The sequence below is a fragment of the Chelonia mydas genome, chromosome 10, assembly GCF_015237465.2.
Source record: "Chelonia mydas isolate rCheMyd1 chromosome 10, rCheMyd1.pri.v2, whole genome shotgun sequence".
NCBI lineage: Eukaryota > Metazoa > Chordata > Testudines > Cheloniidae > Chelonia > Chelonia mydas.
This window is the reverse complement of record NC_051250.2, coordinates 9,559,895-9,573,048: the sequence shown is the minus strand read 5'-3', so window position 1 is coordinate 9,573,048 and position 13,154 is coordinate 9,559,895. Positions and strand designations below refer to the sequence as shown.

General features: G+C 43.8%; 1 protein-coding gene across 12 annotated transcripts in view; it reads right to left on the bottom strand.

Annotated features, from left to right (window-relative positions):
* Positions 1-13,154, bottom strand: part of TNRC18 (trinucleotide repeat containing 18) — a 93,148-nt gene that overhangs the window by 16,339 nt on the left and 63,655 nt on the right. For all 12 annotated transcript variants that reach the window (XM_037911752.2, XM_037911754.2, XM_037911753.1 and 9 more), the window contains 2 exons: positions 9,396-9,668; positions 1,011-1,235 (listed from right to left, as the gene is read on the bottom strand). In XM_037911752.2, the coding sequence (XP_037767680.1) occupies positions 1,011-1,235; positions 9,396-9,668 (498 nt within the window). The remainder of the gene's footprint in view (positions 1-1,010; positions 1,236-9,395; positions 9,669-13,154) is intronic.

The following is a 13,154-nucleotide window of genomic DNA, read 5'->3' as shown; positions in this document are numbered from 1 at the left end:
TTCAAGGCCTAAAAGGTCTGCTGCCACCATGGGGCTTCCTTCATTTGCCTTTGCTGCTTGCCCAGGGAGGTGGCACTTTGGGCTCAAAAGTTAGTGGGGTAGCATGTGTGCATCTGAATGGGGCAGCCCTGCATTGCAATCCCACAGTCACGCCAGGAGCCAGCTCTCTGCAGACCTGCTCTCCGCAGCCCATGGAAGTCAAGAGGAGCCTTTCCATTGACTTCAGTGGACTGTGGATCAGGTGTAGACTGCAGCACACAGCAGAGGTAACATGGCCTGTCCAGCAGGCACAAACTCAGCTCCTTGCCACACGCACTCTGCAGGAAACCTCACCGACCCATCCTTAATTACAGCCACACAGGCTTCCCCTCCTCTGCCCCCTTGCACTGTCACACAAAAGGGCAAGTAGCTGTCAGAATGTAGCACCATTTCACTTGTGTGTTCCGCACAGAGTTGTGGGGGGAGGAAAGAGGATGACAATCCAACACATCCTGGGGCCCCAACAAAGGGAAGCCAGGCAGTGTCAGTTTAGAAGCCCCAAAGAAAGCCACTGATGCGGGCAACCAGCAGCAAACAACTGGATGCACTTTGCCAGGCAATGTGAGGCTTACTCTTGACCACAGTGGGTTGCTATCCCTCTGTGCTGGTGCCTCCCCTGCAGAGCCATGACTTCTGGGCACACTAGCCCAGCAGCCACCACCAGATGGACAGGAGCCCACCGCCAAGCTCTCCAGGGGCAGTGGTCCTGTAAGAGAACCCCAGTATCCTCAACATGGGTGCTTCAGTATGGGCCTAAAATAGGGGGAGAGAGGCAGGGGTGGGGAGTTGGTGGGGGGGGGGGTCTGCTCCCTCTCTTTAGAAGCCATCACTGAATGAAAACCTTGAGCCAATATTTCCACCCATGCTTCTCAGCCAAAAGGTCCTCCCACACCTTCAGCACAGGTGGGACCCTCCACTCCCATGAGTTCTCTTCATCTTGTACCCAACAGCCCCCTCCCCATGGGACTTACCCATCAGACTCTGCCGCTCTTCTTTCTTCTTAGCTTTTTGCTTGGCCTCCAGCTGGATGATGGAAAGAGGAGGGGGGACAATGGGGCTCGGCATAGCACTAGCAGCAAACCTCGCTAGCAGTCCCAAACCGCTCTCATCCAGAGCTGGGGACGAAAGCCTGTCGTTGCTGTCCATCCCATAGTCCTCTGCTTCCTCCTCCTCTTCTTCTTCCTCAGAGCTAGAATCTAGCACGCAGAAAAAAGGAAGCCCATTACAAATCTAACCAGGTTTCCACTGTCCATCCTTCAGCCCTGGTGCATCAGGTTGCAGCTTCCCAGCAAACAGAGCACCAGGATTTCTATCACTGAAAGCCTGCGGCGTCCTCTCTTACGCTGCAGAGCCACCCAAACTGAGCTAAACACCCTAGGCCACGGAAAACAAGAAAGTGCTTGTAGTCACAGAGCGTACAACTCCTCACCTACTAAGACTTGCCTGGTAATACCAGCCTTGTTCAAACAGATGCACACGGTAGCGTGCGGTCAAAAAAAACCAAAAAAAAACCAAACAAAAAAAACCCCACAACTGAACCCATATGGGGCAAAAGCGGGAAAGAGAGACTTAGGCGAAGATTTTCAGATTTTACTACTACATTTTGCCTTTCCCTCTTCATAACAAAATCCTTTGCTTTGTGACTGCACTGGAATGGCTCTGTAACAGCAACAGAGCTCTCCTTCACTGAAGGGGAATACAAGAAATCAGCACGTGCCCTGGAAGGGAGGGAAGAGACACACAGAGCAAGACAGAAACAAAGACAGAGATGGCAAGACGGAGGCAGGGATGGGAGTGGGGGTATCAAGAGCAATGAAATTTGAATGCTTAAGACAAATAACTGTGGATGGAGAGAGGCATAAGGGAAGAGAATGGCAGTTACTAAGGAGAAATATTTTCAGCAGATTGCTTTGGAGATGGGGGCATGAGAAGTGTTCCACTAACACGCTGCATAAAACTTTCAACATACGCCCCTTCAGGCCCAGCCCAGTAATGCAGAATCAGCTGCAGGCGGGCATGAGTCCAGATTTAACAGGACAAATCTTTATGCAAACAGACCACCTGGGCTGATACAAATGAAGGGCATTTTGCTTTGATCCTTTACTCAATGGGGTGTGTGTTGCGGGGGGGGGGGGGGGGGGGGAGTTAGGGGAGGATTGCACACTCAGAAGCATGCACCACTCTCTTCCCTGTAGCACATACTTGCTAGTCAGTCTGTAAAGTAGCTTGAGGGCGATTAGTTACTGAATGTGTGATCCAGCAGGTACTGGTTAGAAAGGAATCTCTCTGTATAGTTAATTGTAACAAAATGGATCTGGCAAACCTATTTAAGAGCCCTAGTTTAAAAGGAGAAATGAACTGGGATCCTCAAGAATGCCCAGTTTCCTTCCGTAGTAGGAATGTTATTTGCACCATCAATGTCTATAGGCTAAGGTCTTTGCATTCTGAAAGACTGCCAACCTAGAAATCAAACCACGATCCCCTTTCAAAGGTGAACTGGAAACATTTTTCCTTCCACTTGTGCCCTTTATGATATAAACAAAAATGGTCTCAATGTCACCCCCTCCTCCCTCCCACCCCCAGAAAACCCAAAAGGTTATTGTTTCCACCCTTGACTTGCTTTTTAACCTTAGAAACAACAGGAATCCAGAAAACAGTTTTGCCTTCCCTGTTTTTACTGGGGTTCTGTCACTCACCAGTTGAATGTGCCAGTTGAATTTTTCACAGAGAGAGCATGTGTCAGGAGTTAGGGTTAAATGGCTACTAACAAACCAAAGAATTTTAGACCACTAAAAATTCCTTCCCCCTTTCAGTTGCTCAGTCTGGTTTCTTGTGGTGTCAAAATTCCACTAGTTCTACATTCCTCCAGCAAAAACAGGGAAACCCGGACCTGATATTTCTGATATTAACACCACGCAAGGTAAAGACAAAAAGAATTTTGGGGTGAAGGGGGGGTGAAATAAGAACACTTCCTTGTTTTATTTCTCCCTCAGAAACAAGCAGAAAGGGGCACTACTTCTATTCCTTTGCAGTTCAACTTTTAAATTAAAATGCATCCAGATCAGTGAGACAAAAGTTACCCGCATAAAGAGAGCCAGCGAGTTGACTTGCATTGGAGACCTTCCCATTAATATGGTGCAGAAGGACACAGTTATAAATCCTGACACTGATCAGCAATTTCAACTCTTCTTCATCAACTGAGACCTGCCCTCCTTGCAAAAGTTTCCACAGACTAAATGCCAGCCTGCAGGTCCCATGATATTTTCATGGGCAATAAAGGAAAAGCAGAGATCACCAAAGATGCATCAACTAGAGATGCCCCCTTTCCCCCCTCCATACTACACACTGTTTAGTACCTTGGCCAATGGCTCCCGTAGTGGAGCTTTGCCCTGGCTGTTATACAGAGTCTAGTACTTTAGGCCCATGTGATGGGGAGATTTCTGTTAAAATGGCTGTCATGCTGACGCCCACCCCTGTCTGTTGGATCTCCTTAAATTAGGGAGACTGGTGTTTGACCCTGCCTCGTTTCATAGCCTGCCTACCTTCCTTTTCCCTCTTACACAACCCCTGGGAGGGACAAAGATATAGGATTTCCCTCAAGGGTTTAACATGTTCGATAACTCACAAGCAGAAACTGATGAAAAGTAGTCTCCTGACCTCATCTCCGAATCTACAGCACTGAACCAGTGAAGAGTTACTAGCCCAAGGGGTTGGGAAAAATGGAGAAATCTTTCAATATATTCCCAAAAGCCTGTCCTGCCTGATCCACAGCCCATTTCCAGGTGGACTGGTTATTGGGGCCGCACCTGTTCTGCTTACACACTTATTTGCCAAGTGGTTACAATGAAGTCATTCGCGCTATCAGTTTCAGAGTCTTGGCTCTAACAACTCTTCCTGGCGGAAGCGGTGGAGAATATTTCAGCACTGGACAAGAAACGCCCACTGACAGCTATTGTAATCCACTGGTAAGTGTACCGCACAGGGGCCCGCTGTGCCTGCTCTGTGGAGGATATGAATCTGGTACACCTTATGAATCTGGAACACAGCTTGAGAGCTCTAGCTCAAGCTGTAGCAGCTCATACTTTTAAATCTGCAGGTCCCCACTCTGATCTCCAGTGAGTTGTCCACGATAGCAGCCATCAGACTATCCTTCTAGCTAAGCCTCCACACATAAACCAGGAAGTAAGCCGGCTGCACCCAAACGAACAGAATCTAGCAGGATGAATAGCTAGGATGAATCCACCATGTTCTGCTGTACAGATCTGGCTGAGGAGGAGGGGAGGGAGAATGCCCGCCACCAGCATGAAATCATAGAAAGAAACTAGCAGTTCTGCTGGGCTCGGGGAACAACTTTCATTTAACGCTTAAGCTCCTCTTTCAGCAAGCCCAACAATTCACTTAGCATATGCTAGCCCATAAAATGTCTCAAACAACTACCGTATTTCAAATGCACTAAAGTAAAACAGCTTTAAAAGCCATGACGAAACTGATCCTTATCCCTGCTACTGAAAATACATGATATAACAACAATAGACCTGGCAGTTAATCTCCTTCAAATATATTTTGTCTTACAGTGGAAAGACTATGGCAGATATGTACCCAAAGCATTTTAAAAGATCACCCATATTTTACCCCTAGAGACTCAATCTTCAGAACAGAAAATACATTTTAAAACGTTCACAGCCTTCACCAACATCAATCACTTTCCCCTACTCCCACCATTCATACAATGTATTTCTTCGGTACATATCCGTCCCTTTCTCACAACCTGCGAACTCCCTCACCCCTCACTTTTTCATGGACACGAAAAAATTAGAAGTATTTTTAACTACTCTCGGAACTCAAACACTTCAAAGCTAAAATCAAATGTTACTTTACGATTAAATATTGAGCATGCCATCTGGGTATACATGCTGCTATGGTGACCCACAGCAGCCAAATTAATGTAGCTTGCACATTTAGGCTTTGTTGCTCTCACGCATGAAGTGTGTAAGTGTTCCCATTGAACTTAATGGGACTACTTAAAGTAAAGCAAGTACATAAGTTGTTGCAGGATCAGGGCCTTAAAACATTTTGGAAAGAAGTGATCTCTAGTTAAAGATAGAAAAAAACATTTTCAAAACATTACACTTTTTCCTCAAACACCATTAACCAACCAATACTTTGCAAGGGAAAGAAAGGCATGTACCCAAGACCAAAACTCTTTACCTACAATTTTTAAGTACACATATATATACACACACATACACACACACAATTTATGTTTAAATGCTATCAATGGCAAATAAACTAGAGCCACCAAATACTTTTATGGACAAAATTTCAGCCTGTGTGTCCACATTTTTTTTTTTTTTAAAAGAGAAAAATTGAACCTCTCTTTGTTCTTTAGTCTTTCAAAATGACTGAGCTAGTGTGGGGTTTTGTTAATATTTATTTATATTAGCCTGGCTTCTTGTTGTTAGGAGAGCAGTAAGTGAATAGATTTTGTTAATGATGGACAGAAATTGGTTATGTTATTTAGTTTGCAGAGATTGATGTAACAGGATAGATTTGGAAGAGGGTAGAGAGGATGGGTAGAGGAGAAAGGGGAGTGAAACTAGACAAAAATTTATTTCACACTGAAAAAAAAATAGCATGGTTTTGTCATAACGCCGAGCAGGCCTACAGCGTACAAAGCAGGCTAAGTGCAGGCAGACTTTAGACAGCTGTTGGGTCCTTCACATTCAGATTGGATTGAGCTGTCCAGTTCTGGACATTATTTTTAAAATTTTCTCTCATAAGATTGCACATAGTTTGTCAAACACAATCTCCCATTCTTTTAAGATTTTTTCCCCTCCCAGTGTTCTGCTGCTGACTCCAGAAATAATTTGCAACACCAAAAAATTATCCAATTCCTTAAGATCAATTTCAGAGGCCCGTGGTTAAATCCCACTGGTTTATTATGGGGTAAAACTTCTCCAGCTGAGAGGGAAGAATAGGAAAAAAGAGAGATGATCTTTTTATAAGGAAAACAAAAATCATAAAGGACAGGGAAATGGGGGTCTTTGGTCCTGGAAAGTTCACCGTGTTATCATCTTGACTGCTTGCAAAGTTCTTATATGGTTGTTACCAAATGAGGATTTTCTCACAATGTCAGATTTGCTCACATCAGAATATAGTGATGCTGTTTACTCTCCAAGAAAAAAGAATGCCCCCATAAAAAAAAACAAAGCAAAAGAAAAACCATAGCTTTCTGTGGTCAACTTTCTACAACCAGATAAAAACCTTGCAAGCCATCAAGATGGTAATACTGTGACCTTTCCAGAACCAAAGACCCACATTTCCCAATCCTCTATGATTTTTTTTTTTAAATCATCCCCTTTTCCCCCTATTCTTCCCTCTCAGCTGGAGAAGTTACCCCATAATAAACCAGTGGGATTTAATCACCTACCTCTGAAGTTGATCCCAAGGAATTGGTATGATTTGTTTTGGTAATACATCAGTGGGTTCTAGATCATGGCCCCAGGAATTCCTTTAAGACAAGGGCAGTACCATTAGAGGAAGTGGTATAGCTTCCTATATTGGGTACACCCTGCCTACTAAGTCCTTCCCTTTGCTTGGGAGAAAGATTTTCCATGAGGAAGTTTTACAACTGTAAGGCTTTTCTGGAGTCCTCAGCACACATACACACTCAAGCAAAGCTTCCTTGCAAGATTCTTCATAACAGAGAAATCAAAAGTGGACATTGATCATCTTCAAATTAAAATAACCCAGAAAATGCAAACATCTAAATGTTATTATTAATGGGGTTAACAGCGAAATGTCTCAGATTTACAGATGACATAAAGAAAAGGTATTTTGCCTACCTACATAACAATGGTCAAGGTTCAGGTTCATGGTTAGTGACCCCTCGCTGAGCAGTGTCTGCCCTACTCCCAGCCAATCACTTTGCTTCTTTAGTGCAGCGTGAGAGCAAATGCAAGAGACCGATACAGACATTCAAAGCATCATGGATAGGGGTCAGGGGTGAAGGGATTGGCCAAGCAGCTGCAAGAAGAAAGCGAGCACTTCCAGAAAAGCTGAGGTTATTAATCGTTTTAGTATCAGGGAAAGCCATTAGAAACCCTATTACCCAAATATCCCTTAAAGAAATGCTTCAGAGAAAAGATTCATTTGCAGGAAACCCACAATCAATAATCCCTCCTCCCTCCCCCACCAAACTTCCCTTTCCCTCCCCAATGTTCTGCATTTTGTCTTCCCACCACTAATGACACCAGCAAATGATTTTTTTTTAATTAAATCCATTTCCTTCCCACCCTTATTCCAGATTTCCCTGCCCTCTCTGAAATCAGGATCTTAGACAGATAAATTGCTTGAAAATATTCCCACGGCCAGTTTGGGTTCTTAAGTCTCTGGACAAGTTATCTATCTGGAACAAGTTGGGTAGATAAACCTCAAGAACTTGGTGTCTAAAAGGGATTGATATCCTCAAAATTTCCAACAGCAGCAGCAGCAAAAAAAAATTAAAAAATTTAAAAAAAAATTAAGAAGCAGGTGGGGGAGGGAAAGGACGTAAAACTGAATGGAAGCTAAATCCGATTCTTCATGGAAAACACAGAGCCCATGCCCTTAAAGGCAATCCACCAACACTGGATCATTTCAGGTTCTCTAAGGAATAGAACGTCTCTTCTCTGAAACATTCGTTCTTTCTTATGGGTTTTCTTTTTTGTAAAATGCATCAGCAAGCTCATTTCAGAACTGAATTAATGTTCTCTAGCTTTTACGTTGTGTTCTGATTCTTAAAAATGGGTAACTTGTTTTTGTTGGGAAGGTGGGTCTAGGGGAGAGAAGAGAGGAGAGGTTAGGATAATCAGATCAAAAGCTTAAAAAACCCAAACAAAACCCTAACAAGCAGCAGCTCTCTGAGACAAACTAATGGCTACAAGGATTTTGCTACACTATGATCAAATTTACAACACTCTGTTACCCTATTACTTTGCTGTTAACAACTGGGAACTACATTTCCCTCACTTAACTATATAGGTGAGCTACCTTCTTTTGGGAGTTGAGCTTCAAAATTCCAGGGCTCACTAAAATGACTTTGCCCCCCATGATTATTATTTAATGAGTGTGTTCTAAAAGAGAAACCACCTTGTGTCTCTTGAGGAAAAGTTTCATGGGACCTCTTTTCCTACTTAAAAGCTAATGGCGGGCAGACAATAAGCCAAATATTTTGGAGTTGGGGTAGGGAAGAGAACTTTCCTCCAGCGGAATCAAATTCAGTGCACTAAATTTCCACATACTTGAGCATTTGTGGGTTAAAGTACAGGATCTGAAAAATTTATAACCCATAAAGATTTTTTTCCTCTAAAAATGTGCGCTCTGTGTGTGTGTGTGTGTAAATAGATATATATATATTAAATAAAAGAAAAAAATAAAAACTTTGAGTTTTAAATATTGTAAGACCATACACTAAGCCTTTTGAAGCAGAAAGATAAAGAATATAAATAAATAATATTTTAGTGTCTGCCTCAAAAGATTCTGTTAGGAAAAAAACAGAATGAACAACCTATGCAAAATATAAATGAAATTAAAAGCGGGGCGGTGGTGGGGGAGAGAACAACATATGTTCGTTTCATCCTGGAAATCGTAGCAAGTGCCAATGCTATCAGGGATATTTGAATAATAGAGCGCGCCCAAGACTATGTTAATTCCAGTTCTACTTGGTGGGAGTGGGGGAAGGGGTAGGCAGAGCGGGATGAAGTGGAAGCGGCATTCTAAATCGCCTAATAAGAGACACAGCAAGAGAGACAAGGTACACAGGTTTAGTTAAAAATGAACTCAATATGTTTAATAAAGCTTGGTATACCAAATCGCAGTACAAACATCACGTCACACACCCACACAACAGAATCCCATTATAAACCAAACCAAACTGCTCCTTCCAAACCGCTACAAGGCCCAGGCCAAATAAAATAATATAAATTTTTTTTAAAAAATAATATAAATGGTGGTGGCAGCAGCCGCAGCAAGGAAAAGAGGGAGGGGGGAACAGAAGGGAGGAAGGGTAAGAGGAAAGCTGGGGAAAGGTGGAGCCTAAAATCCAGTCGATATAAAAGCTCTAAAAAGAGCCAGCCAATAATAATATCACAATGATACAAGTATAAAAAAAATAAAAAATAAATGATAAGTGATAAAGCAGCCTACGCTGCCAAGGACAAAGATGGCCGCCCCTACTTTGACCATCAAAGATGGCTGACCTCAGTGTCGCCATCTCTCTCTCTCTCACACATACATTCTCTCACTCTCTCTCTCTCACTCTGCAAACATGGAAGATAAGTGTTGTTTTTGTTTTGTGTTTGTTATAATCTAGTAACCTTGATCGAATGAGTCCTCCGAAGAGTCACTGAATGAAGATCCAGTCTCCCGAAGCAGCAAGCAAAACTGCTGCTTGCTGCTTGCGGCCTGTTTAGATTTCAGAGTTCTAGTGGCAGGCATGCCCCTCTTGGCTGGCTTGAGACCTCCACCTTGCTTGCTGCTCTTTTTGGCCCCTACACTGTAGAGACTGGGTGGCCTCGCTTTGGAGCTGGATGGAGACTGCAAAGGCCACTCGTCCTTCAGGGATTCATCATCTTCCTCTGAGTCCGTATCTGCAGTCAAAGTAGTTTTTAAATAACATTAAGTCAATTCACTTCCTTGTGGCTTTTTTTTTTTTTTTAAATTGTCTTAAACTTGTGACAGTTCAGTGCCCATGAAAACAAGAGACTGAAAATGCTTGCCAGAATGGATCAGATGCTGTGCAAGCTTCCCCTCAATGGCTTGTATGATGCACCTCAATTCTAGCTGCCTACTGCAGTCCTCAGCCTTCATTACTTTTTGATTTGGTACACAGGAACCGACATAAAATAATAATAAACATTTTACAAAGACTCTACACAGACCTTTCAGAAGTCAGCGCACACTGTCCAGGACAAACTTTATAGGTCTTTGCTTATTTTAAGCTACAAGTCTTGAGCTATTTTAGATTTATCTCAGAATGGAAAACTCATTACATTTGTGAGAACTAGCCTTTTCTCAAAATTTCATCCAATTAAGAGTATGCTGTACAGCAGACTCATTGTGTGCTGGGCAAAGGGGGTTCTGAAAAGCTCCAACCTTCTTAAAGCATTCGGCTTTGACAAATGCCAACGCCCAACTGCATAATGTTGGAAGTTGGGGGAGGGGAACCTTCTTAAATCACAAAGGGTTTCATTAGTACTATTCTTACTATGGCATCCCTATTCCTTTGCAAAGAAATCTGCAAGAGAAGCACAGATATTCATCCCCCAAATTGCTCCTGGAACGCCCCACCAAATAAAAATCCAGTTTGATTTTTGTAAAAAGCAACAAAAAATCTCCAGTGCATACATCCATTCAAAACTCACTGGTGCCAAGAGTCAGACAGGATGTATTTGTCTGTACTAGAGGGTGATGAATATACCTAGCCCTCATCCTTATTTGTACATGAATCCAGCCCCATGAAGGTATTTTGACACAATGAAGCAGGAAACGATAGGGATAGCACACACCACATCTGATGATTGGTGGATTGATTGATCAATCTTTGTTCAAACTGCATGGTGGAAAACTTGGAGCGAAGCCTCCATTGTGAGCTATGTTGGAGTGACACCAAAGGGGCCAGAGCTTTTGGAGTTCTTCCTGAGTCTCGGTGATAAACTCTGCTTTGGCTGGGTGTCTATGTTTTACACAGATGACGTTTTCCCATGGGCACATAATGCCGAAATGTTGTCCAATATTTCCAAACAGTATCTGATGAGTGGAGCAACAAAGTATTTGGTACCCAATGGATCCAATAAAAGTGGATTTGAATCGTTACATCCCTACTCATGAATGCACCATTAATTCCAAAGTGTAATGAATGCTATAGTGGGGACAGTTCCAACTGGTTAGAATCAGCAGCTGCTTTCCCGTTGCAGTCCTGGTCATACATCATTCTTCATTTTAGGGTGTGGGGAATGTCTAGGGGTCTTGAGCCTTTTTAAGACTATAGGTAAAAACTGGGAGGTTGGAGCAGGATATGGAAGGGTCTGGCACCATTACCACTTATCCTTCTCTGAGATAAGAAATCTACCCACCTCTCTGGTTATAGGCCAGTCTCTGACACACAGCAAAAGACACCTATGTATACTCATCCTGCCCTCAACTCTGTGTCATACCGAAGTGCAAAAATCTGGTGTACAGTCCCTTGTTAGGGGCGGGGGGGGGGGGGGGGGGGGGGGGAGGGGGGGGAGGAGGATCACACCTTCTCCCGGAACATGGGGCTTCTGTGTCACTGCAGCAGAAGAATTCTGCGCTCTGAATATAGCCACTGAATGAGGAGCCATTTCACTCAGTGGTGCTTAATTAATCACCATGTTCCCCACACCGATTTAGAGAGGGCACGAGCTGACATGCACTGTGTGCAATGAAAGTTTAGCAGACAGGAGGAGAACCAGGCAAATGCTCCCCTGGAGCGCTGGTTTATAATTCCATGGGAAGGAACTTTGGTACTCAGCACTGGTGCAACTAGAGCGGAATATGTGCCTCACCTCTCTAGGCCAAGAGCCAAACTCCCCAGACATAACAATGCCATCTGCCCAAGCCCCCACTTCCATCAACTCATTACGCCTAATTCAAGGGAGCCACTGGGACATTCCTGGTTCAGTAACGTTTTCCAGGGAAAACAAGCTGCTCCTCAGTGGATAATGCATCATTGCAGGAGGCTGTAAGAGGCATTGCCTTCTACAGGCTATAGCAGCTACCCCTTTACTTTGCCACTTAAATGGCCAATTTTATTTAACATGCTTATTTTGTTAGAGAACTGTTAGAATCTCTGCTGGTACCGGGATATACATTTGCACTTTTAACCCTACAAGTTTTAACACAGGACTTTGGAAGCTGCATAACAGTAAAATAAATTTACTTTCAAACCTTAACAAAAAATTAAGCACACATGATTTTGACCAGCTCCCTAAGAAGTCCCCCAAACCTAGGAGGCCTCTGCCCTGCATCCCACCCAGACTTCTGTCTGAGCTGTTAGAGACAGTGTCCCGTCCTAGCTTTTCTTATTTTTGGTAGCATCTTTTCCCCTCTTCCTATGGCACCAGGTGGCAAGCAAAGGAAATTGAGATCCTGTTGCTTTCCCAGACACTCTCCCCACCTCTCCTTTTCTCTTGCCCCGGGAGCACTACTTTTACTTCTTGTCCAACATAAAAGTGGACAGCAGTCAGACAATTAAGACCAGCAGCAAGACAATGAAGTCCTTACCAGGGAATGACCTGAAAGGGAAGGATTTATGAGAGTCTGGTGGCTAGGCTGGTTCCACTCTCATAGCTGACAGCACCCTGTCCCCTTTGGGCAGTAACGTTTGGCATGAGCGTAGAACACTGTTCACATATGCACAGGGCAAGTTATTCCCTAGGCAATTAACTAGTGCTGCCCTCCTCCACCGAGCATTTTGCTCACTCACTGTTCCCTTTCCTCCACCAACCCAACCCCATCTTCAGTCTGTGGCCTTTTCTCTTCCAAAGGGTGTCCCTGGCTCCGCTTAGTTGTATGCATGAGGAAACTTCCTGCCCAAAGCCATAATCTTTTGCATCAACTGCAGCACTGCTTCAAAAAAGGGGGAGCTGCAGACAACATAAAAGATTCTGGGGTACAAATGAGACCTGATGATGCCTGGGTTAGACAGCTGGGCAGGAACAGGAAAATGTGTTTAGAGGAGACCAGGGACCAAATGGCCAGAAAGGACAGGCTTGTTAATGACCATAGCATTCTCAGTGTTATCCCAGAACCATCTTATAAACATTGCCTTTGATAGCTGTCTCCCTAGCATATACCTACGGTCAACCCTACATATCACCTGGTTTTTAGGGGATTAAGTCAACTACTAGCCAATCCCTGGAGCAGAAACCCTGAAGACCGGTCTTGCAGATGAATGGAGAGCACATAACAGCAAAGAAAGCAGGGATACATGGCAGGTGTAGCCTGAAGGCAGAGGAACATTCAGGACTTAGACAGTCCACAGCTCCAGACAGAAATGGTGTATTTCCCTGCTTTGTAAAGTCAGCAGAACCCAACAGAGGCAGAACAGCCAG